This window comes from Leptonotus elevatus, chromosome 19 (genome assembly GCF_054856555.1).
Source record: "Leptonotus elevatus isolate MCC_2025b chromosome 19, RoL_Lele_1.0, whole genome shotgun sequence".
In the NCBI taxonomy this organism is placed as follows: Eukaryota; Metazoa; Chordata; class Actinopteri; order Syngnathiformes; family Syngnathidae; genus Leptonotus; species Leptonotus elevatus.
In genome coordinates this window covers 11,579,324-11,603,263 of record NC_141257.1, presented here as the reverse complement: position 1 = coordinate 11,603,263, position 23,940 = coordinate 11,579,324, and the positions used below count along the sequence as shown (strand labels likewise).

At 41.3% G+C, this 23,940-nt stretch overlaps 3 protein-coding genes and 1 long non-coding RNA gene across 11 annotated transcripts in view; 2 read left to right on the top strand and 2 right to left on the bottom strand.

Annotated features, from left to right (window-relative positions):
• The window catches only part of ago4 (argonaute RISC component 4), a 24,325-nt gene extending 22,212 nt beyond the window's left edge, over positions 1-2,113 (bottom strand). For 2 of the 3 annotated variants that reach the window (XM_086062220.1, XM_086062222.1), the window contains exon 1: positions 1,910-2,113. In XM_086062220.1, the coding sequence (XP_085918346.1) occupies positions 1,910-1,929 (20 nt within the window). In that variant the 5' untranslated portion in view covers positions 1,930-2,113. The remainder of the gene's footprint in view (positions 1-1,909) is intronic. The other variant, XM_086062221.1, reaches the window with a different exon arrangement.
• A 1,453-nt stretch (positions 2,114-3,566) lies between these two features.
• clspn (claspin) lies at positions 3,567-14,454 on the top strand. 3 transcript variants are annotated; one of them, XM_086062413.1, is made up of 24 exons: positions 3,567-3,823; positions 4,331-4,448; positions 4,533-4,894; positions 5,098-5,241; positions 5,328-5,387; positions 5,455-5,527; positions 5,611-5,713; positions 5,820-6,370; positions 6,899-7,087; positions 7,278-7,435; positions 7,516-7,700; positions 8,844-8,893; positions 8,990-9,189; positions 9,309-9,846; positions 9,961-9,994; positions 10,144-10,207; positions 10,324-10,448; positions 10,536-10,697; positions 11,118-11,239; positions 11,356-11,486; positions 11,712-11,823; positions 12,203-12,273; positions 12,729-12,890; positions 14,071-14,454. In XM_086062413.1, the coding sequence occupies exons 1-24, from the start codon at positions 3,797-3,799 to the stop codon at positions 14,194-14,196; spliced, it is 3,867 nt and encodes a 1,288-aa protein (XP_085918539.1). In that variant the 5' UTR covers positions 3,567-3,796; the 3' UTR covers positions 14,197-14,454. The 3 variants fall into 3 exon arrangements, with proteins under 3 accessions (XP_085918539.1, XP_085918537.1, XP_085918538.1); XM_086062411.1 differs by having other exon boundaries at positions 10,141-10,207; XM_086062412.1 differs by having other exon boundaries at positions 10,141-10,207; positions 12,206-12,273; positions 14,071-14,453.
• LOC147157979 (uncharacterized) lies at positions 5,516-16,800 on the bottom strand. Of its 2 annotated transcripts, XR_015091171.1 has the most exons (6): positions 16,671-16,800; positions 15,466-15,613; positions 11,327-11,456; positions 11,116-11,225; positions 6,925-7,045; positions 5,516-5,705 (listed from the first exon to the last, which is right to left on the bottom strand). It is a non-coding gene; the product is annotated as an uncharacterized LOC147157979 (long non-coding RNA). The 2 variants fall into 2 exon arrangements; XR_015091172.1 differs by lacking the exons at positions 5,516-5,705; positions 6,925-7,045 and adding an exon at positions 10,228-10,668.
• c19h1orf216 (chromosome 19 C1orf216 homolog) lies at positions 15,464-23,379 on the top strand. Of its 3 annotated transcripts, XM_086062414.1 has the most exons (3): positions 15,464-15,653; positions 18,142-18,316; positions 19,825-23,379. In XM_086062414.1, the coding sequence occupies exons 1-3, from the start codon at positions 15,479-15,481 to the stop codon at positions 20,858-20,860; spliced, it is 1,386 nt and encodes a 461-aa protein (XP_085918540.1). In that variant the 5' UTR covers positions 15,464-15,478; the 3' UTR covers positions 20,861-23,379. The 3 variants fall into 3 exon arrangements, with proteins under 3 accessions (XP_085918540.1, XP_085918541.1, XP_085918542.1); XM_086062415.1 differs by lacking the exons at positions 15,464-15,653; positions 18,142-18,316 and adding an exon at positions 18,448-18,467; XM_086062416.1 differs by lacking the exons at positions 15,464-15,653; positions 18,142-18,316 and adding an exon at positions 18,474-18,716.
• The last annotated feature ends 561 nt before the right edge of the window (positions 23,380-23,940 follow it).

Here is a 23,940-nt window from a genome sequence, read left to right as displayed (position 1 = left end):
ATTGGGAAAGGAAACCTGCAAACTTTCAAGAGCTTGAACAATTTGCAAAGGAAGAGTGGGCAGAAATACCAGCAAAGAAGTGCAAGAAGCTTAGAGATGGCTACAAGAAGCGTTTGTTTGAAAGCTGTCATCACTGCCAAAGGGTGTGCAAACAAATATCAAAGAGGGGTGCCATTATTGCTGCACATGTTGTGTTTTCTATTTCTTCTTTGGAATTACATTATACAAGTTAAAAAACTATTTCCTTTGGACATCCAATTAAAAAGGTCCAGATTATATAAATTTGGTACATTTCAATTTATTTCCGAATATATTGTAGAGATCATGCAAAAAATGAAGGGGTGCCATTAACTGTGAGCAGGACGGTATATATTGTGCTTTAAAATATTTATGATTTCGTGTCTACCTGTGGCTAGAAAGCAAACAGCGGAGAGTCTTTGTCACTGTGATGCACATGAGCAGTCAGTGGCTGGGTGGTTGATAATTACATGTACTCCCTGTCAAAAATATTTACACTTTCTCCTTTATTCTCTGCTCCCATTGTGGCAATATACTTCTTCCTTGACAATTGCACCATGTTTTTGTGGTTCGACTAAAACTAATTCATAGCAGCAAAACTGTATGTGAGGCTCAAAACCCAATACAGGATTGCAGTTCTTCTATTCCAGAGTGCCATACAGGGCTGAAGTTAGAAGAAATTAGTTTGCTAAAATTGTTACAATGCATCATCCATCTCGATTAAAATTAGTTATAATCTGCATAGTGATTTAGATAAACAACCACCAACCCCCCCCCCCAAAAAAAAAACCTTAAATGACAACAATGCTTCCATGGTGTGCTGTGTGCGCTCACACACCTGTGGATATTTGAACAATTAATTTCCTTTCTGCAGTCCCTTGGACCTGCCACATAGCCAGCATCTGATAATACATTTACAATTTCCAGTGCAAAAGGCGCACTGATGCATTACTGTAACGCCACTCCTCTAATCATTTCTAAAATGTTGATATGCTCTCAACAAAGCAGTCCATCACAAACAAGAGGAAGGATGTGCTTATTTGTGTTGGGGGGGGGGGGGGGGCAAGAAACACCATTCGCAGCTCGTAATTGTTATCGCCTAGTGTTAAGGTGCACGCTTCCTTGAGACAACTGCACAGCCGGGAAGTGGCTTTGTTATCATATAGCAGATGAGGACTATGGGAGCATGCTTGCAGCCGTGTGATGGTGAAAAGCGCCATGCATCCATTCCCGCTGTGTCCTCAGATGCGCATGGCTACTGGGGCCAGGCAGAGGAGCCCGACGCAATAACACGGTCACTCAAATCTCTTGTTGAATCGCCACCGACCTGTTTGAACGTCTTCATTTTCTGTTTTTTGACGGACCTGAAAGCAAACACACTGTCCTGATGGCGATCGCTCCAAAAGTAACGGCTCGACAATAAAAAGGTGCGAAATTATGTGGCACAGTTAGCTTTCAATCGACCGGATGTCCTGTTGTCACTGTCCAAAAACATCGTGGTTTTGACCGAAATGGAGAAGCGTGTCGTGTAAACATCAACGTGAACACACTACGACGCGGAAGGAAGGAAGGAGGTCCTAGTTAAATCCCCACTCACACAATACCAGCTCCGACACGACGAGCCGTGCGTGCCTCACATAAATAAAACCACACGGGCACGTCCGCAGAACACACACACAACACACACATTCGACGTTCGAGCAAAGGATTTCGCCCAACGTCAACAATGTCACGCAGAGAGACACATGGGAAGGGCCTGCGTTTGTTTTCCGTCAGCGCTTCGAGGCCTCAGTGCAGCCGCGGCCCCCAGTGAAGCGGCACACCTGAGCACACGCGTCGCATGCGCGGCTCTCTCCGCTTCACGCTCGCCTCTCATTTGTCGTATTTCTTACCGGGTCCGAGCGCTTCCATTGCCGAGGCCTCTCTCTCCGACTCTGTCCCGGCCTGGCGGCTCCGTACCGACGCTGATATTGGGGGCGGTATCGCGAAGCTTAAAGTGGCTAATTTAAGAAAAAGGGAATAAAAGACAGCGAGGAGTGCTGTTGACTGGGCTGGCTGACCCGAACTACTGACTGCCGCTGCTGGCGCTGGGGATTTTTAACCGCGCATGCGCGTGTGGGAAGTAGGCAGGGTGTGTGTGCGCATGCGTGAGGGAATATATCGTGATTAGTTTAAGGGATGAATACAATTGTTATTTGCACGCCGCACACCCAAAAAAGAAACTAAGTTTGAACGCAACAAAATTTTCATTTTTTTCCTTCAATGTTTTTGTTAAGAAGAAACGCCACTTTTACACCGTTATATTGAGCTATTTTCCGCTTATCATTTTAGGTGAAAATAGCTAGTCCTTGTTTGTGTCACGTGACTCAATTTTACCAATCCTACATTACAACTGGTGATATTGGACTCTATTTGACCAATCAAACTGATCCAAGCAGTCACGTGACCACAAACAATCTGCGCACCCCACACAAAAGCTTTAAAGTTATTTATTCATTGTTTTTTTTTAGAGCAGAAATATGTCTATATTTCCTTACGTATAGGCTCCAGCTCATCCGAACCTTTGTATGGAGAAGCTGTTAATAAAAAGCAATATCTACTAATATCGATAATAAAAAAATAGTTTTGGGATTTTTATAGAGCTAAAAAAAAAAAAAACATTTGGCACTATATAGATAATAGTATGTTAATGAATAACTTATATATGGCATAAGAGGTTAGCATACAAATGGATGATAAGTTATTTGAATAACATATATCAGTATTTCCAATTTAACAACATATAATCAAAACAATTTGTGGTGTTCCCCAAGGGTCAGTGCAAGGCCCTGGCCTAGACTATTCATATTGTGTATAGTGATAACACAAACAAATGATCACCAATCTTATTTTTTGTCACTAGACAAATCAACACCAAGTCCAAATTATGGTAAATTTAATTGAAATAGAAAGAGTGTATGAAAATAGTAGTTATTGATAGAAAATGATAATGGAAGACAGAAGTCACACATAAATAATGTCAAAAGGAAAATGTAAAAAGTCATAGGGATCCTCTACAAAACAAAGCATGTCCTGACCTATTGTGTGGAAACATGGGGTACACTCCCCCAAAATAGGCACCCTGTTTAAAAAAAAAAAGAAAGAAGAAGAGCAATAAGAGTTATTAGTCAATTAAAATACTGTATCGGAACAAACACATTCACTATTTATCAAATTAAACACAATGAAATGTTATGATAATAAACAAACAAACGATGATATATATATATATATATATATGATGAAATATGATAATATTTTATCATATATTATGAAAGACCTTTAAACTACTCTACTTAAACTTAAAGTTGTGTCGAGTGATTTAAAAATAATAATAATAATAATAATTAACTTTGACTCGCCTCGTTCCCGCCCGCCGAAAAGTGACAAGACATAAATCACGCACTTACTACTGTTGTTTAAATGTAGGCGGGACATGTCTCCAAAGGACCAATAGAAAAGCAAAACGTCACCGATTGACACCTCGGTGACGAAAACTGCGGGCCAGCTGTCACGGCGCGCGAAAGATACAAAAAATTGTGCTTTGAGAACAGGCGGGAGCAGCAGATTCAACCGAGCTAAACGCGATCTCATTGCGCCTTCAATGACTGAGTTAGCCGTTGCCGTACAGGCATGAACTTTTCGGATGCCTTTTGACGTTGCCACGATTTGACGAGTCTTTTGATTTCTCTCCGTTGGTTTCTTTGTTGCAAGCGTCGAGTAGCAAGCGGGCAAAGAGATGAGCCTCGTCCTTTCTCAACGACAGGTGATGATCTAATTTTCACTAGAAGACATTTTCGCTTGATGTGTAATAAACTATTCTGTATTCACCCCTGTGTGCCATGGTAAACATTTCTTTACTAATGTTAGCTTTAGCTAGTTAGCGAGCTAGGCGAGTTGGTCATAGCTAGCTAGATTACACCGGCCTCTTCCTTTATGGTGTTTGAACAATGTTACATAGCAATCGTGATTAGATAAGTTGTTTATGTAATTTTCTGAATACAGTATTGCCAATCAGACACATTTTCGTTCAACTTTTTGATACGAGGCACATCGCCAGCTAACGTTATGTGCTCATTGTTTGCTCCAAGGCGCCACTCACCATGTCCTCAAATATGCTTGCAAAATGGATGCCTAGTTAAGTTGTTGTTTAGGATGTAAACAGGACCCCAATGAGGCAGGGTTGCTGTTTTGATTTTATAATATTCCTATTATTTAGTAACTAAATAGGTTTGACACTTAAAATGTTATTGTAATGTGTTGTTCTTACCAGGCTAAAGGTCTCCCGGCCGTGGTTCCAACAGTAACCGAGAGTGATTCAGACAGTGGAATGGGCTCTCCGGCAGTGGAGAATGTGCCGAAGACAACAAACAATAGGCAGGAGAATCCAGGTGAAGTTACATGACAATACAGGCAGGCCTGTATTGCACTTGTAGTATTTTTGGGCTTAGCCATTTTCCCTGTTGTTTTTCCAGACTCTGACGAGGAAGAAGACATTCAAATTCGCAGGAAGCCTCGCCGTAATGCCATCAGAGACAGCGACAGTGAAGAAGAAGAGGCGACTGTGGCTGAAGCATTAGTATTAGCTGCTTCTAGCGGTGATGAGATGGAAACAGATGAGAAACAAGAGGTTCAAAAGAGCAGGAGAAGAATTTCTGTTCTCTGTGATGAAGACAGCGAACCTGAGCAAGAGGTTGATGAGCAACAGGAGGACGCGATAACAATGAAAGAGCCAAAAAAGAGGGAGAGGAGCCAAAGGCACAGGGACAAAAAGGAGAAACATAGGAAAAGTGTAGAAACATTGAAGAAGAAAGACAGATTCTCTGACTTGAAACAAGTGAGTGATTTGGGTGTACATTGTTACTTTTCCATGTGCAATGCAGCATTTCCCTGTTGTCTCAAATTTGACTTTCGAAGCAACCCGTTAAATTTCCTTGAATCAACTTTTGCGCAATCCTGCTTACAACAATCTCGACAGTGAGGAAAGACTGCTTTAGTTGTTGCATCACACTGACAATGACAAACCCTCTTTGTGTCCAGAGTACGCTCCTCCCTCTGAATGACAGCGGCTGCCTGTTGGGTGACACAGATCTCTTCGACGCCGATATTGACGAGGAGCCTGAGGAGGAAGAGTCACTCGATTCAATTCGAGCAGCTGTCAAGCAAAAGATGAAAAAGCACAAGGTGCATTGAGTTGAACATTACTGTCAAAATTTAAAGGATTTTTTTAATTTAGTCCTTATCGTGATGATTTCCAAATATGAATACAGGAACATTTCCTGGATGAAGAGGAAGGCGCTGGAGATGAAGTGCAAAAGCCCCAGCGAGCAGTAAGCAGTGCTAATCATAAACACAATGAACCAAAAATGTGAGTTTGACTGTTTTGTGTTTTGATAGGAGAGAAAAGCTGCACGTGCAAGTAAAGAGGCAATGAAGCAGCTCCACAGTGAGTCTCAGCGGCTGGTCAGAGGTCAGTTTATACACACACATACAATATTTGTCATCAATCGCCCTGAGGCTTCAATCTTTGTTGTGTTTCTCTGTCTAATGTAGAGTCAGAGCTTGGCCTGCCGTACCACATCCCGGAGCCAAAGACCATCAGCCAGTTTTTTAAGAAGAGAGCCAGGCCCGAGGGACCTGCCATGGCTCTGTTGAAGTAAATACAAACTTGTTATGCACGTGTAGAGTTAGTTGCAGTTTCATTTTTAACATTTGTTGCTGTAGTAATTACAAGACTAATGTTTTTTGTTTGTTTTTTAAAGATCTAGACAGTATTCTGCAGTTATGTTGGAGAAACCAACACCACCTCCAACCGACGCTACTAGTGATGCTCAGCAGCCGCCCGCAGAGCAGGACTCTGCTCCCACGTTGTCTCAACTCAAACCGTTCCCTGAGCCTGCCGCCACATCGTCGCCACAGCAGGAGAGCCAGAGTCAGACACCAGAGGCCGCTGCCGAGAGCTTACAATCTGACCAGGAATCCGCTCCCATGCTTTATCTCTCCGAGAGTTTGCAAGAGTCCATTACAGCGGATTCTACAGCGAAACAAGTATCGGAAGAAGAGACTGTTGTGAAACAAACTGAAGCGCTGGCTAATGTCCAGCAAGGAGAGGCTAGACCTACAGCTGTGGTTGAGCCTCAAGCTGTGTCTTTAACTGATCTGGTGTCTGCTGAGCCCTCCGTAGAGCAGGCCAAGCCCAAAAAGGACAAATTAGCCCGACTAAAAGAGCTTGGACTGGACCCGCCGCCTGTTGCTAAATTGTGTGCCAATGCAGGAAATTTTGTACTCCTTGAACCAGCATCACACAACCCAGGTCAGTCATGCTTTTAAGAACTTAAAGAGAAAGTCACCCCCCCCCCCAAAAAAAATTCTTGACAATACTGTTCTTGCCAGTCCCACTAGTCTAAATACGATATTCTGCTTAATATTGCATTAGTGGGATATAAGTTATGAAGCAAAATCCAGCAGTTTTTATCAATTTCAGAAGACGGCCATTTTGCCACTTGCTGTCGAGTGAAAATTACTTTACAGTTACTCGGGTAGCAACCAATCACAGCTCGGCTTCAGAAAACAGGTGAGCTGTGATTGGTCATTGCCCGAGCCCTGAGCAGCTGTGATGTCATCTTCAGTCGACAGCAAGTGGAAAATGGCCGCCCCCGTGAGATGGATAAAAACGGCTAGATTTTCCATAAATTCCACAAATGTAAAATCAATCAGAATGTCATGTTTAGACTAATGAGGTCACATAAAACATATTATCGGCAAGAAATGTTTAAGGTTGACTTCCACTTTAACATCGTAACCTTACGTTGTGTCTCTGGCTCTCTATTTGTTCAATTAGGTGTTGAGGCACTGAAGAAGCGGTACCTTCTGCACATCCATGCTCCCGTCCGGCCACAGGGAGAACATACACTGCAGCTCAACATCGTCCGTAAAGACAGCACCCCGTCTGGCAAGGAGGAGTTGCGTGCTGACTCTGTCACTGTCACTATTAAAGAAGGAAAGGAGGAGATGTTAGCAACCAAACCTGGTATGAAACCAAACCTGGACAACAAATGCAAATGTCAGTGATTTCCAGTGTCTGTTGTATCGTGGGTGAAATGTTCCAGACCCACCCCTAAATCTGCAAAATGACGAACCAGACTTTAGCAAGGCTCCACTGTTTGATTAGTTCTGGAGCCAGTGTAGCTCTTTTAGCAAATAGTGTCCTGTTTTCACAGGAGAGAAACTGTTGACCCTGAAGCAACAACTGCAGCTCGCCATGGCGCAGCGGCGACGTGAGGAGCGGGCACGCAAGGCCGAGCTGAATCGCCTCGATAATGAAGACTGCGGAGAGGAGGATGAGGAGGAGGCAGAAATGACAGATGAGGATGAAGAGGTTGGCATTTTTCTTGTTTCCTTGGCCACAATTTATTTTCCCCCTCATATTCACATCACTTCTGGTTTTATGTGTCACAGGGTTTAGATGACTTATTGGGAGGCGATGATGCCGAGGAGGAGGAGGAGGACGACGACGGCAGTGTGGTCCAGAGTGTCCAAAGTCTTTCTCCTGTGGCACTCAATTACCCGCCAGTAACTCCAGACATAGTTAACACCGATGGAACACTCATACTGTTCCCTGGCAACTCCTGCTCTCGCACAGGGTAATTAGTTTTTATATTTTTGTTTTTATATTTTTTTTAGATTCACCTGCACTGTAACTTTACGACTAGGGATGGGCGTGCAATGGTACCCAGGTATCATCGGGCCGATGCCAGGCCTTATTTTAAGAAATGCGTGGCCAATACCTGGCCTTATTTCAAGGTATTGGCACTCGCGATGGGCACAGCTACTAGTATCGACCACCCCTTTGTGGCCATTTTGTGATCAGGAACGAGAAATTAGGAGAATAGGAAATTGTGAGTCATTTCATGCAATTTTAAGGAAACATTTTATATTGGGATATATAGGTTTTTCTTTCAAATCAACGATCTAGACCAGGGGTGCTCAAGTTCGGTCCTCGGGAGCCCCTATCCAGCCTGTTTTCCATGTTTCTCTCCACTAACACATCTGATGCATGATCAGGGTCGTTATCAGGCTTCTGCAAAGCTTGCTGATTAGCTGATCATTAGTGTGCTGCAGGAGGGAAACGTGGAAAACAGGCTGGATAGGGGCTCTCGAGGACTGAGCCTGAGCACCCCTGATCTAGACATATGGTTTCTAAATAGCAGCGGTATAAGAATTAGGACTGGGTATTGATTCCGATTTTTCCAAAAACAATTCGATTCACGATACACTACATTTTTTTGTTTAAATAGTTGTAAATATAAATTAAAGAGTTGTCTCAAAGTGCAATATCAGGTTTTATGTAAATGTAAGAAAATACTTATAAATTCCTGTAAACAGGAAATTTCAAGAAAAGAGCAAAAAAACAAAATTTAGGTCTTTAAGTAAAACTCTATTTTTACGTTTCAAGTAAAATTCTGCTTTCACATGAATTTAGGGGATCAAACGTATTTAAAGGATCGATTTATGGGTTTATGAATCAATGTTGGGCTATAAATGGAAAATCTATTATTTAATTATTATTATTTCTAAGTAGAGGTAGGTTAGTGATAGATGACAGCACAGCGTGACGCCGTATTATCAGATAGCATAAAAATGCTTGCTCATTTACTGCCAGCCATGCTTACTGTTTTTAACTTTACTTACGGCCTCGAAGTTTTTGTATCACAAATATTTACCATACTATGATTTGACTACTGCCATCACTGTGTTCACTTTTATATGTTTGTTTCCACTTTAAGTGATGGTGGAAGAAGATCTGGAGCTGGACAATATGGTACTAGTAAACTGGGTAAGTTTACCCAATTTCAAAACTTATTACTAATACTTTTTTTTCTGCAGTGACTAAAGTTTAACTTAAGTGTACTGTTTGTATATTCCATTGCAGAAGAGGACGACTCACTGTCTCTTCTGAAGGACATCAGCCACAACAGCAGCTTTGAGCTGGCCGGATCCATGATCACTTCCTACCAGCCGGTCAGCCATCAGCGAATCGGGAGAGGTACTTTCAACTCCAACTCCAGCTCCATGTTCCGCTCACCTTCTCCGTGCCGCTTCAGGCCCGGCATACTCAGCTCTGCTTCCAAGGTGAGATGCGAAAAGTAGAATTCTGGACCATGAATTTGCACTGCCTGTGACACAATGCATGTTATGTGCTTTTACCTTCCTCTGACTTTTTGTTGTTGTTCTTGGCTCGTCTTGGACAGAGCTCTGGTAAACTGTCCGAGCCCTCGCTTTGCCTACCAGTTGAGGACTCCCAAGATTTATACGCGCCTCCCTCCCCAGTGGACTCCGAGCCCATCGGCGGAGTCGCTGGACCCAGCGGTCTGGGCGGAGACTCGCAAGGACGCTTTTCCCTAGAGGACGATGCCCACTCCCAGTTACTCGATGCGGACGGCTTCCTGAACGTGGGCCCGCGACCCGGTGCCATCCGCTCCCATAAGAGAAAGTTGATACTGGACAGCCTGGATGAAAACGCAATGGACGCCAACATGGGGGAGCTTTTAGGAATGTGCTCAGGTGTTTTCGGGATGGCGCGGAGCGGCTCCAGTGGAGAAGCGGCACCAGTCGGCGATGAAACGCGGGCGGAAGAACTTCTCGGATTATGCTCGGGAGCGTTTCCAACAACACAGGCAGGAGCAAAGTCACAGACTGACAAGAGCAAGGAGCAAGAACAGGATGATGAGCCTGAAAACAGCATGGATCAGTTACTAGGACTTTGTTCTGGCAAATTTCCTAGCTCAGGTACCCTCATTTTATATAATATAATAAATATTTCTCCCCTTGTATCATTATCATAATATGTTGCACCGAGCACTTATTAATACTATTATTAATAAAGTTTTATGGTACTTTTAGGTTCTTCCCAAATGGGTTCACCAGCACCATACAGGTAATATCATTATTTCTTGCCTTGTTTGTTGACTGTAAAAATTAGCCTTTTAATTATTCAATGCTTAAACGATCTGTTGAGAATAGAGAAAATTATGTTTGAAAATCTACTGTCATTATGGGATTTTCATGATGATTTCTTTCTAGCAGTAAAAAGATACCAGAGGAGGAGGAGGAAGAAGAGGACTGTGAATTTCGACTTATGTCAGACGTGGTATGGAACAAAGAGCTTGTTTACCCCCCCCCCCCCAAATAAAAAGTGAAAAATGTAATACTGTATTGTTTGATATGTCATTCAAATAACATAACAAATCTGGATTTGTCTTACAGGAAGATGATGGTGATGAGGATAAAGAAAATGATGATTATGATGATGAAGACAATAACGAGGTAGAAGAGGAAGAGTTGAATGGAGTGTTTGCACCCAGTCTCGTTAAGAAGAAAAAGAAGAAAATGTAAGTGAAGAATCAAGCCGAGGTTCCCTGTGTGTTCTTAAATGTCACTCCACTCAGTGTGATTGTTTTGCTGTTGTCCTTTTGCAGGCGCCTGACCGACTACGTGGACTCGGAAGCCGAACTGTCAGGTAGCGACGAGGGCAGCGGGGATGAAGATGAGGGCGGAGGGAGCGAGTATGAGGAAGAGGAGCTTCTGGAGGAGCTGCCCTCTGATGACGAGCTGCACAGCCAAGTCAACAAAATTCACATGTGAGTAAAATGCGCCAATATGTCTATGTGAGTCTCAGGGAAACATTTAGCGCCTTCTACAGTTTTGATGTGTTATGTACTTGAAAACCATTGTGGTGAATTGAAATTAATCATGTTAACCATTTTGCTGTATTGCAGAGAAATAATTTTTGGATAAAACTTCTGCCTGGCTAACTTGATTAAATTGTATTATTTATAGTTGGCAAACTAGTAATATACCATATATGGGTGGTTGCAGTTTTTTTTAACAAAAAATGAGGTTATAATCCCACTAATAGTTTTTTTTTTTTTTACTAAAGAAAACATTGCATTACAGGGGTTGCTACGCTAAGCTAATGTACTGTGCAACTAATTTCGAAGCTGCAATTGTGAGGTAAAATCAGTATTACTTGATTAATTAAAATTGATGTGTCCTTACAGGAAGCAGATAATGGATGATGACAAGCGACGCTTGAGGTTGTACCAGGAACGCTATCTTGCTGATGGTGATTTACATTCCGATGGCCCTGGAAGAGCTCGCCGCTTCCGCTGGAAAAATATAGGTTTGTTACAGGAGGGGATATTTTTGAGGAAAACAAATTGTTTTTCCCCACTTTTTTAGTCAGACCGAATTTAGAAAAAAAATTCACCTGATGGGTGGCCATGTCATCCCTTGCAGATGATGGCTTCAACACGGACAGGACTGGAGCCGATGGCGAGGAGGAGCTTGAGGATGATGAAGACGTGGATCAGACCGAGATTCAGAGGAGGAAGGAGAGACTGGAGAGGGAACAGTGGCTCAGAGAACAGGTGGGAGGAATGGTCCTCTTTTTACAACTCTGACTTGATCCAAATTTCGGAAACAAGCTAGTCTATCAATAACCTATGCTAATGAAGTGCAATAAGTCATAATTACAGTCGGCATATGTTTGAAAAAAACAATGCCCTTGGTAACCTCAGTGTCTCAACCTAGGACTCCCTGTAATTGCTCTTTTTAACTTCTAAAACCCTGTACTTTGTTGTTCATTTCTTTAGTCCCAACAGAAAGCCAAGAAAGTGACAGATTTGGATGAGGAGATTGGAGAAGAAGACAGTCAGTTCATGAAGTTGGCCAAGAAGTTGACTGCTAAGACTCTGCAGAAGAAAGGTTAGTTTGGTACTAAACCTTATTACAGTGATACCTTGACTTACAAATTCCAAATTACATTGCGTGCTTTTTGGTTTAATAACACTTAATAAAACAAGGTTGTTTCTGCTAAATGCGTTTATATTTTTATATTTTAAAATAGTGTCGCTTTTCTTTTTATATATATATATTTATATTTATTTATGTATATTTATTTATGTATATTTATTTATGTATATTTATTTATATATATTTATATTTATGGTGGGCTTGACAGTTTTAAACCTCTAAGAAAATATGTCATTAGCTAACAAAGAATCAGAAGGAAGTTGAATCAATCAGTTGAATACAGAATTTTAGCACATTTTCATTAATGGCTAATATCTCCTGATTTCCAAAGCAGAGCTTCCAGTTGCATCGTCGCCACAAAAGACGTCAGCGACCCTCAATCCCTTCCTGCGACCCTCACAGGTTTGTCAACATAAATACAGAGACAAACTACATATTTATGGACTCAGCTCCATTTTATTTCCTTTTGGCTTCAAGTTTGCAAAAGTGTACATTTGCAGTGCTTCATATTTCAGAGGTGGTTCTAAAGTTATGTAGCTCATGTGGGTAAACAAAGTTATTACACTCGGTGAGTGTGGGCCGAGCTCGTGGGCTTTTTGCCTTGGTGGAGGTCTGTGCTGGATCCAGGGGTTAGATTAGGGATCATTTAGAGCCTTCAGTTAGCCTAAAATGTTTTTGAAATGGAAGGCAAACTTGAATGGGATGGTATTAGCTGAGGTTCGAACGTAGAACCTCAGAGCTGTCGGCAGATGTGCTTAACCGCGACCTCACCATGCCGCCAGTATACATATCTAGTTGCACTGGATATTGTTTGTGTTCACTGTCAAACAATAAGAGTGTATTGTGTGTCTGTGCAGGTTAAAAGAGGTTCCCTGCTAAGTCGGCCCCAGTCTGTCCTTCAAAAATTGGCGTCCATATCTGAAGGAAACCCACTGGCACCCAGAAACGGTCGCGGATTCCTCTTTCAGACGTTGTCTCCAGATAAGGACGGCGAAGCCAGAGAAGCTTCCCAGAATCATGTGAGTAGACAAAAGGCCGCTCAACAAAATGTGTCATGTCCTTTTGTTTCACATGGTGGAAGCTGGAGTTGTTTTGAATGATCGTTTAAAAAGAGCCAAACAGCCCCGAGTGCGCATTTGTACCGTATAAATTCATTTATGTGAAGAGATTTATTTACCAGATGTCGTTTAATCGATGTGATAAATGTGGTTACTTGTTTTGGAGCATCACATGACTTTCATACTTATGTTAATTTGCACCACTGAGCATTTACATTATCTTGAGTACATTAATTTTTATTGCAAATGGTTTTCTAATATATTTTTTTAATTATCTCAATAAACTCTTTGCTAATTAATATTTTGTAAATAAAACAGTAGTAAAAAAATATATGTATGTATAGTATAACTGTTTAATAAATAATTGGCTTTTTAATAGAGCTGCCAAACGATTACATTTTACAATCAGATTAATCACATTTTAGAATTTTGATTAATCGCTTAATTGAAAAGGCTTTTTTTATCAACATTTTTTGCCCGCCAAATTTAAAGAGCACCTGTTATGTGTTAATTTTTTTCGACTATTAACGTTATGAGGACGTCAGCCTCCTCTTTTTCTAATCAGTTAATTACTTGCATAATTTAAAATGAAAAAAAAATGACCCCAATATTTTTACATGGAACAAATATTCTGAATGTCATACTCAAACCTTTATTAAATGCTTTACTTTAATGCATGTAGTTATGTTTATTGCTCAAACACAACCTGTGCTACCTTTAACGTAACCATCCGCTGTCAGATAAAGGATCATCTGCGATAAAAATTCATAATGTGATTAATCTGCATTAATACGTGATTAGTGCGATAATTTTTTGTGATTAATTAGTTATCGCTTTAACTTTGACCGCCCTACTTATTAACTAAAATTACAATAAAATATATGGACATGAAAAATTACAATGAGCTATTTAAGTAAACTTAAAATTAAAAACATTTGGTTGCATTAGTTTTGTCATTCATTGGTTCATTAAACGTTTATTCATTAAATGATTGATTCATGCTAATCCACCATTTCGCCACTAGATAGCGCCAAAGCCCACATCAAAAAGCAAACACAGCCGTGTGGCTGTGCACATGTCTTGTAGTAGAGGTTCGATATCCCCCCCCCTCCAAATTGAAGACTTGTGTTTTGACCGACAGATGACAAAGAGGAAGGGGAACATGGGAGCAGTGAAACCGGCAGCCAAGAGACTCTGCAAGCAGGACACGTCTGCAGGACAAGCTAAGGGACCACAGAGAAGCATTTTTACCTTTTTGGACCACTGAATTGGGAACATGAGTATTAACAATTGTTTATAAGGCGACTTGTTGCGCTGTTTTCCACAACATGAGTACCACTTGTGTTTGAATTTTTCAATTCATGTTGTTTTCAACTTGCCAACTAATTGTATAATTGATTTTTTTTAAACTTGTTAATTCACAATGTTTTATTGTGTACTGTATATAGGGATTTTTCCTGTGTTGATTTGTATACTGTAATGTATTTTACATGTAAATAAAATTATATTTTAAGACCGTTGTTTCTAACTCTTCAACATTTATGCACAGCCCGCAATAAAATGCCAGATGTTTTACGTGTCTGACTTTGGGTGTGACCAAAGGACAATTTGGTTTTAATAGGTAATTGAATGTAAAATGTGTCTACTTGCAATGTTTTGGTTTTATGGTTGTCTACAATATTTCAGAATCTTCCCGACTGCTGACTATTCTCACTGTTTGACCCCTTAATTGAAGTTTGGAAGGCTAATGTTTTAAGTGGCTAATAATAGGCAGACATTATAACAAGCCCCTTTTGTCTATCCACCTCATTAGTTGCTATGGCGATTAGGAGAGAAGTGTCCTGAGGTTAGGATGCCATTACACATCATTAGGGTCCAATACTAAAAGGGAGGCCTCATTTGTACTTTTAAAATCATGTTTATTTGCCTGTATTTTTTCCCCAGCATATTGGAATATAAAAATAATAGACCAGATGTTTTATTATTTAGCCATTACTGTGCAGTTAATTGGCAAATCCTAAGGGCATGTTTTGTGGGGTCAAGCAAGCCAATCTAATTACATTATAATAGGATCTTGAGATTTGTATTCTTTCCATGCTTTGTCTTCCTACGTTCCTCCAACATGGATTTTAACAACTTTCTTCCCCCGAAAGGGTAAACTGCGAGGTCAAAGGTCGTAAAACTTAACATAAAACCTCCCTGAACTCCCAATTCACACACGAGCGGGAAGGTTACACGTTTTGGCACGGAGGTCCGAGCTTCTAAATATCTAGAGGACACTGATCCGCTTCTCTTCTGATTATGAGGATAAGAGAAGGCAAAGGGTGGAATAATTGAAGAGAAACAAAAGCCGTGGCACCCAAGGGTGTTTTTTGCTGTGTGCCATGCAGCATCCACTCTATGCATGTGAGATAAAAGTGTAATTATAGTGCAAAACAAGCCATGGTGGATTTCACTTTAGCACGTCCAGGCTCATTTGGCTCATTTTGTAACAGTGCTGGCTCGCTCTCGTTCTGTGTATGTGTGTGGGTTTTACGCTCTCTTTGTGCATGTCTTCTCCACACTGGCGATCTGACAGTGTGGCCCATGGGTGCCGGCCGCCCTCGGCCGCTGTCACAGCCCGAGACCGCTGCTGGAGCAGATGTGGAGCTGAAGCGGAGGGAAGTGGGTCACGGTGCTGCAGGCTGTGGGAGCAGTCAAAAACAAGGTCTTATTATGCGCAAGGTAAGTCATGCTCCTCTCTTTTTTGTACACGTGTGTGTGGAAAGCATTTGTGTGAACATTACGGTAACAGGCCTCAATTTTGCTTATATCGCGCTCTCCATCACTCTCTTTTGCAACTTCTTTTACAAGAGTGAGATGGAGAGAGTGATGATTTTGCGTGTGACGAGGCCTCGGGCGCGTGGCTTGTGTTTGATGTATTTTTTATGGGCTTAGGCTACTGGTGAACGATGGAGAGGGGAGGGAGCGACGGAGGATGCCTGGAGCTGGTGTATTTGAATGTGGATGTTGTTGAAGGAGAAGCAAGAAGGGATGGAAGCGTGTATGTGTGTGTGTGCGTGCGTTCGTGCAAGTGGGGAGAAGAAGAGGGGATGAGTTTTTCCGCCGCCAGCGACGACATGTCAGGGGGACGAGAGCTGAGAGAAGAGAGACACTGAACACTTGTTAAGTCTGTCTGATGTAGCCTCTCGATACCCCCCCCCCCCCCAAAAAAAACACTTGCTACTAACTATTGTCTTCTTATGAGTTTGGCAATCAGTTGCAAGAAGAATTGTACAGCACGTCCTGCAAAAGATTTGAGGGAGTACAGTTGCATTATGGGTAACAAGTGAAAACAATTTAAATTTGACGTTTACATTTTTTCTACTATTAAATTATAGGTTCATTAATTATGGTTCAACTAATTTAATTGTGTCTTTAGATATGCGTTTAATTAATTGGAAGACACTAATTGTCTGTGAATAGACCAAACCTGTATAATAATATATGTACTGTACTATCATGAATACATTATATTTATTCAGCCCAAGTAAATAACGTTGGACCTAATTCTACAAATTTTTTCAAAGTAACTTTAATAAAATTAGTTTTATTATTTTTTACGGCAATTAAAGTCCTCAAATGCGCCCGAGCTAAAATGACATAAGAGCTGAATAGTCTTTGGTCAGGTGGACTCTCCAAACCGCACATTTCCACTGTTTTCTTAACTTTATTTCTTTAGGAAAGCTATGGGAGGCTTACCTCGCTTTCTTTTATTCCTCTTTGATTAAAAATAGCACCCAAGAGCCGCGTAGTGTGAAATGTTTACTCCTTTTCGCTGATGCTAGTGCTAGGTGTAGTGTTTTCCTTTGCTTGGTGGAGGGCAGCAACCATTTTACCTCACTACCCAGAATGCATTGCGACGTAAACAACAATGGCGGCGTACAAAATGTATTCAACTGGAAATTATTTTCGAAAAATGTATCTTACAGTTATGTTAGTAACAATCAAATAAATCATACAGCACAAACAGTACAGTCAGATGTCCTTTTATGATAGACAAATACAATTGCTTAATGCTTAAAGACATTTTAATTACGTGAAAGTGTTTCCTTTTTTTCAAGTTCATTGAAGTGTACTTGTATCTCAAATTGTTGCTTGTATCTCAAGACAATCAAATCAATCAACCAATGCCCGGCTCGAAAAACTCTTGAGTCAAGGAACTTGTAGCTCAAGGCACCTCTGTAATTATTGCTTAGTGCAGTATTAGCAATTGAATTAGGCACATAAACATTATAAACTTGAATTCTCAACAAATGAATGGTAATTTCAATTTTCCTGTTCCCTCTCCATCCCGTGTCTGAAAGTATTCATAGTTACCTCTTTTTACTATGGAATGTTAAAATATTATATAAAACACTGCCTGTACAACTTTGACCCTTGAATGAATTCCCTATCCTTTCTAATCCAGCATTTATTGAAAGTTTTACCACAATGTTAGCATAATGGGAACATGTTGGTTTGATAGCATGACTGGTGATTTTTTCCCCCTTCTTTTTTGTCTGAGAACTATGCAACTTAATAAAAGAGGAAAGATGTATTTGTGTGCGGTGTGTATTATTTTGTTGTTGTTGTTGTGTTGGTGTCAAAATGGGCATTATTTATTTTATTTTTTTATAGTTGCCAGTTTTAAAAACAGCTTTATTACTTTTGAACCAAGCAAATTTCACAGCTTTACTTAGGGAGTTGAATCAGTACTTTTGCTAGTCCCTTTTTTTTTCTTTTTTTTTTTAACACGATATGTACTTCTTAAATACAGATTGTAAGTACTTTTGCTGCCTCGGGGTATTTTATTCTAAGTTAAGCCTTAAACTGTTTACATAATTTGGAATCATCAGACCAGACTTAACTCGAGAATTTCCTGGGGACATAGATGAATTGGATCCTCTTGATATGATTGTATAACTTATCATGTGGCTATTTAAGTAGACAAGCGATACAGTGTATGACCCGCCTGCTGAATTTGAAAAGTTAAATAAATAAAATGACAAAAAAAAGAAATCAACAGTCTCTAATATGTATAGTTGTTTAAAATATTGTGCATTTTATTGCGTGAAATTGTGGGCCCCAAACAAAACATATTTTTTGTTGTAAAGTAAAAGCATTTTTATGCACCACCATCATTACGTTCTTTATCACTTTCCTCTTATTCTTTCGTTTCCTGTCCTCCCAGCCGACGTCCACGTTTTCCCCCCTTTTAACTTCCTGGAACTACATGAGTCAGGGGGAGAGGAAGGGGTGGGGAGGATGAGGATCAACAACACCGCGTCGGACGGAGGAGGGGGAAAACGTTGTGAAAGGCGCAACGTCGGTCCAGCCTCTCCACCGAGCAGCGAACCCACACAAAGGTAAGAAATCAACCACAAGCGCATGCAAATGAGGCTGAAATGTCAGTCAAGTGACTTAAGCGAGCAACAAATAGGAAGGGGAAGGGAGGATGTTTTTTTTTTTTTTTTATCAAGGAAGGGAAAGAGAGGAGAGAGCACTGCATGAGATGGGGTGAGTGTTGCATAACGCGCGAGGGGAGACGCATTTTGATACGTTTTCGCTATTTCAGCCAGCGCTATCACGCTAAATATTTTTTTATTTCCTCGTTGATGGGGAATTTTACCAGGACCACGTTGAATCAAATATGAAGCCAATGGGCGCCGTTAGTCGTCGTTTTTCTGCTTTCTATAACCATCTAGTCAAATCCACGGAACCTCTGTTAAAGAACCGGAACGTCCACCCTGCATCGACTCTATTTGGGTATTTTCCTTCTTATTTTCACGGTTGTATTATTATGCTGATATTATGTGTTTTCTGGTCCGCGCGTGCTCAGTACTGAGCTGTCCTTCAGCACCGCGTGAACGCGCATGCACGCAGAGGGGAGGGAGGGTGGGGGGGGGGTTTACGTGAGGGGGGGGGGGGATTGACAGCAGCCCCAAGTCAAGATTAGAGAAATTTCCATTCCGGGGTGACATGTAAATGCGTGATGCTAATAGGAGTGGAGTGCAGCACATCCGCCTGTAGTTATTATAAAAAATAAAAAATAAAACTATTTTTGGGGTGACCTCGTAAAGGGTGATTTAGAGGTGACAGGGATTATGGGTGTCTATTAATTAAACACATTGCTTGGGTAATTGCAAATAAAGGATGGTTATTGAAGTACTTTCTTACTGGGCACTTTCACTAGGGATGGTCAATACCACTTTCTTCTTTTTTTTTTAGGCTACTACTTTTTGTACATGAAAATTTCCACAAAAAGAGAGACAGATAATTAAAGATAATTAAGAAAAGCCCAATATTGCATTCTTTCTTAAAATTGCATAAAATTGTTGGCAATTTTCTTTTCATGTAATGTCTAGTTCTTGATTGTAAAACCACCACAAAAGGCCAGCTCATCGTGAGTACCGATACCTTGAAATAAGACCCGTCAGCAATCGCCCATCCCAAATGACAAACATTTTTGCATATGTAAGTTACAGTATATAGTGTAAATGGCAAATGAATGCAGGATATGTTCATCTTGATGATTTATGATAGAAATGTATTGAAAGTCCTCAATTGTTATTTATGGCACTAATTCCTCATTGCACCACAGCACATTAGTGTGAAGTGAGAGATCTTCAGGTATGCTGCGTAAATGATCCAATTTTACTTAATTGGTCCAATAAGTATTTATTTGACAAAAATAATGTTTCTTTTTCCAACTGTATAGCGACCGTCAGAACAAGTGAATGTTTTTGCACTCATCCACTTTTTGTGACATTTTCCTTTTATTTGAATTTTTTCGAATGTAAAGTATATGCCTTGGTTCAATAAAGTTGGGAAACAATGCAATGCAATTTATTCCACCGATCCTGTGTCATTTCAGTGAAAACCAATCCAGACCAGAGATGCTTCATCAGGATCAACCTTTGGCCTATAAAGGTCAAAACACCAACAATCGCTCCTCTCCCTCATTGTCAAGCAAGAAGTATGACCAAGAAGGCAACTATAACTTCCTGTCAAGCAGTGGAAGAGCAAGAGGAGATGAAAACCAAAACCAGCAGCGCCCGTGTAAACTTGGTCCTCTGAGTCCCGACCTAAAAAACTCATCCTCCCACGGCAACTCCGGGGTCCTATCACCTCGCTCGCGGATGCCCTGCTGGAGCACGCTGGAGCCCCTTCCTGAAATCGAATACGGGGATGACGGATGTGGCCGAGTGCCTCCTGATGGAGCGGAGGAAAGGAGGATGGAGGAAGAGGAGGGACAGATGATGGCCAAGCACTGGGAGAAGATGGAGCTTCAGAGTAGGAAAAGCAGCACCCGAGGCCGGGATGATCTGGAGGAGATGATGAAGCTTGAAAATGACGACGAGTGGGGGGACAGCGGCTCGGAGTCTGACTCGGGTGGGAGCATGTCCTCCATCCGATTGGAGAGAGGAGGCAACTGGTTGTCCACGGGAGGTTTGGAACGGATGGCGTTTGGCGAACAAAAGCTGAGCCACCCCGACTTTGAGCCGACCAGGAGCAACTGTCGAGAACCGTCAGGAAAACGGAGAAGCTTCAGCCGCAATTCCATGTCGGGAAGCCAGCTGGGAGACCTCCTGGAGGAAGGAGCGGAGGAGATGCACAACCAGTCGTCGGATTCTGACGGCGAGCATCCCGAAATGATGGACGCCGTGTGGACGCTGCGCGACCGCGAGAGGTTCAAGGCCCAGGAGATGGAGAAGCACCAGGTGCAGCTGACCATGTACCGGCGTCTGGCTCTGATCCGCTGGCTCCGCACCCTGCAAGGCCGCGTGGAGGAGCAGCAGAACCGCCTGCAGTCCAGCTTTGACGTCATCCTCACGAACAGGAAGGAACTGCTGCGAATGGGGGCTGCCGTGGTCAACGCCGCGCCACCTGCCGCTGTGGGACAGTCATAGGAGCAGAAACAAGAAACAATGAAAGCTCTTTCTGAGATAAAAAACAAACAAACACATCTGTTCATAAAAAATGTCAAACAAAGCAACAGGAAGCGGTATAACCTATAAACATAAGGCCATTTCTTCCCATTAGAAGCCAGGAGAAAGTAAAATCATCCTTTTTTTTTCTATCGTGCTTGTCTTTATTGGTCACAAACAAAAAGAAGCCAATCACAGGGCACATAAAGACCAACTATTAACACTCATCTTAAAAGTCTTCAATTAATCTAACATAACATGCATGCATTTTTAAAACAGTTGGGTAAAAAATAACTCAATTTGGGTCAAAAATGGACACATCCACTATTTGGGTCAATTTGACCAAACCTTCAGGTGGTTTTGCACACAAGAGGAAAAAAAGTGATAATTTTGTTCAAAACCATCTGAAAATTGGGTCAAATCAAGTAAATAAATAAAGTAAAATAAATGAACAAATAAATGAACAAATAAATAAAGTAAACAAGTAATGGATCTGACCATTTTTGACCTCAATTGGGTTATTTTTGACCCAACTTTTGTGTTTTGGAAAGAAACCAAAGAAAAGCCCCACAAGCCACTCCACACACACCTAAGCAATACAAATCCAAAACCTCTCCACTGTGAGGCGTACGAGGCGTACGTGCTAACCACGAAGAAAGACATTTGTGGAAAAGGCCACTTACTTAAAACTGCTGGGTCAAAAGTAACTCAGATTGGGGTAAAGGAGGAACCAATGCTGGGTTCTTCATACACTCTTAAAAATGCTGGGTTAAAAATAACTCAATCCTGGTCGAAATGTAAACCAACATGCTAATTGGCAAATTTGATCTAACTTTATGCTTTTAAAAAAAATACTTTTTTTTCTCACAAAACATAACGTGAGACAACCTACCAATTTTCATCAATGGCAAGTACTGAATTTTTCACTCTTAAACTGCTGGGTCAAAAAACAACCCAGTTTGGGTCCAAAATTGGACTGACTCACTAACTTGTGTCAATTTGACACAACTTTCTGTTTTTAAATTTTTGGAAGGAGTTGGGTAAACTTGACCCCAATTAATGGGTCAGTCCTATTTTGGACCCAACAGTCTATTTGTACAAGGCAACCCATTTTTGGGGGTTGTTTAGTACAAAAAATTGGTTATTTTATGCAATACAACCTTCAAAGTTGGGTCAAATTCACCCAAGTAGTTGATCTGACCATTTTTTACCCAAATTGGGTTATTTTAGACCCAACTATTTTTTTGTGGTTTTTTTTAAATAAGCTAAGGAAAAGCCCCACAAGCCACTCCCTAGTCCACACACACCTAAGCAATTTGAATCCAGAACCTCTCCACTGTGAGGCGGACGTGCTGATCCACGAAAAAAGACATTTGTGGAAAAAGGCCACTTACTTAAAACTGCTGGGTCAAAAGTGCCCCAAATTGGGTGAAATTGGTTAACCCAATGCTGGGTCCCAAAATGAGGAACCAATGCTGGGTTCTTTTACACTCTTAAAACTGCCGGGTCAATAAAACAACCCAGTTTAGGTCAAAAATTGGACTGACCCGCTTACGTGTGTCAATTTGACCCAAATTTCTGGGTTGTTTTACAAAACAACACAATTTTTGGGAGGGGTTGGAAAAAATTGACCCAAGCTAGTGGCTTAGTCCAATTTTTGATCCAACAGTTTATTTGTACGAAGTGACCCATTTTGGGGAGTTGTTTAGTACAAAAAAATGGGTTGTTTTATACACAACAACCTTAAAGTTGGGTCAAATTGAACCAAGTTAGCAACTTTAGCTCTTTAGCCCACCCAAATCCAATCTAGGACCCAATCTGCTGGTTCAAAATAACTCACCCAGCTTTGGGTAGAAGTTACCCAATCTGCTCAAAATCCACAGTTACCAAGCGACTTGGGTTAGAAAAACAACCCAGCATGTTTTAGTGTATACAAAACACACTGACTTGGACTAATGGTGAAGCGGAGTTAGCCCTTAATCACTTGAATATAAACAATAAAGATAAAAGCGTCAAATCAACTCATACGAGTTTTGCACTTTGTGATGTCATATCAAGGTAAAAAAGCCCCCCAAAATATGTATTTCTCTTCTACTTGCACTTTGAAAATGAAATTGACATAATCTGTAGCAATGTATGCTTGCTTTTTTTGTCTGTGTGGATGTGATTTCAGTTTGCTTCACTGCAAACAATCTCCAGAAATTAAGACAATCGAAAGTCTTTCTGTTTCATGTTTTTAACATGTTTTGTGATTGTAAGGATACAAAATGTTGTAGTTGACGCTTCCTGACAGGAGTCTGTACAAAAGTAAACCCTAATAGTAGTTCAATTAATGATTTTTTTTTTTTTAAATGAATGAAAAATCTCATTGTGGGATTCATGTTGTAAGTCAATTGTGTTGTCCTTGAATGTCAAAAACATCCACCAATAATAATGTCGAATAATGATTCTGTGTATTGGGATAATTCTAAAAAAGTGTCAATAAACACAATTTCAAAATATTTCCTGTGTTTTTAGATGCTTCGCAGTATGAAAAATGAAGTGGCGTGTTTGTATTTTCACTCAATGTCTGCTCTGAAGGGAAGTAAATTTAGCACACAGCCTTCATTTTATTCCTAATCAGCATGTTTATCGATGTTCTGCTCTATCTGCCGCGCACACTGTAATCCACCCTTGGGCTAAATGTCCTTTTAGCTAACAATTGCCTCTTTGTCCTGTGAATAAAAGTTGGTTTGTATGGGCCCATCACACGGGCCCGGGCCGTGTGTGTTCTGCAGACAGCGTGATTGCCGTGTGAGGCTGTTGCCCCCCGGCACCGAGATCATCTCACCTCTGTGTGTGTGTGTGTGTGTGTTCGCATAGATACCAGCATTTTTGCCACCCTTTAATCGTCTGTGAATTTGTGGGGGCCCTCACCCATGCAGAAAGCCCTCAGGGGATCATGTCGGTCTGAACCCCCGGGGCCTTGCACCCTCAAAGAAGCCCCCCCCCCCCCCCCCCCCCCCCCCCGGTAAACAGACGTCAGGTAGAGGAGAGAGGCCAAAGCCGAGGGCAACCGAAGA

Bases quoted from the DNA above. Each gene is read 5' to 3' on its own strand.
- clspn (XM_086062411.1), top strand. From the start codon at position 3,797: ATGAGCCTCGTCCTTTCTCAACGACAG. The intron at 7,088-7,277 runs GTATGAAACCAA...CTGTTTTCACAG, and splicing joins GATGTTAGCAACCAAACCTG to GAGAGAAACTGTTGACCCTG. The intron at 9,847-9,960 runs GTACCCTCATTT...TGGTACTTTTAG, and splicing joins TGGCAAATTTCCTAGCTCAG to GTTCTTCCCAAATGGGTTCA.
- c19h1orf216 (XM_086062414.1), top strand. From the start codon at position 15,479: ATGTCTTCTCCACACTGGCGATCTGACAGTGTGGCCCATGGGTGCCGG. The intron at 15,654-18,141 runs GTAAGTCATGCT...CTGTCCTCCCAG, and splicing joins AAGGTCTTATTATGCGCAAG to CCGACGTCCACGTTTTCCCC. The intron at 18,317-19,824 runs GTAAGAAATCAA...GTGTCATTTCAG, and splicing joins AGCAGCGAACCCACACAAAG to TGAAAACCAATCCAGACCAG.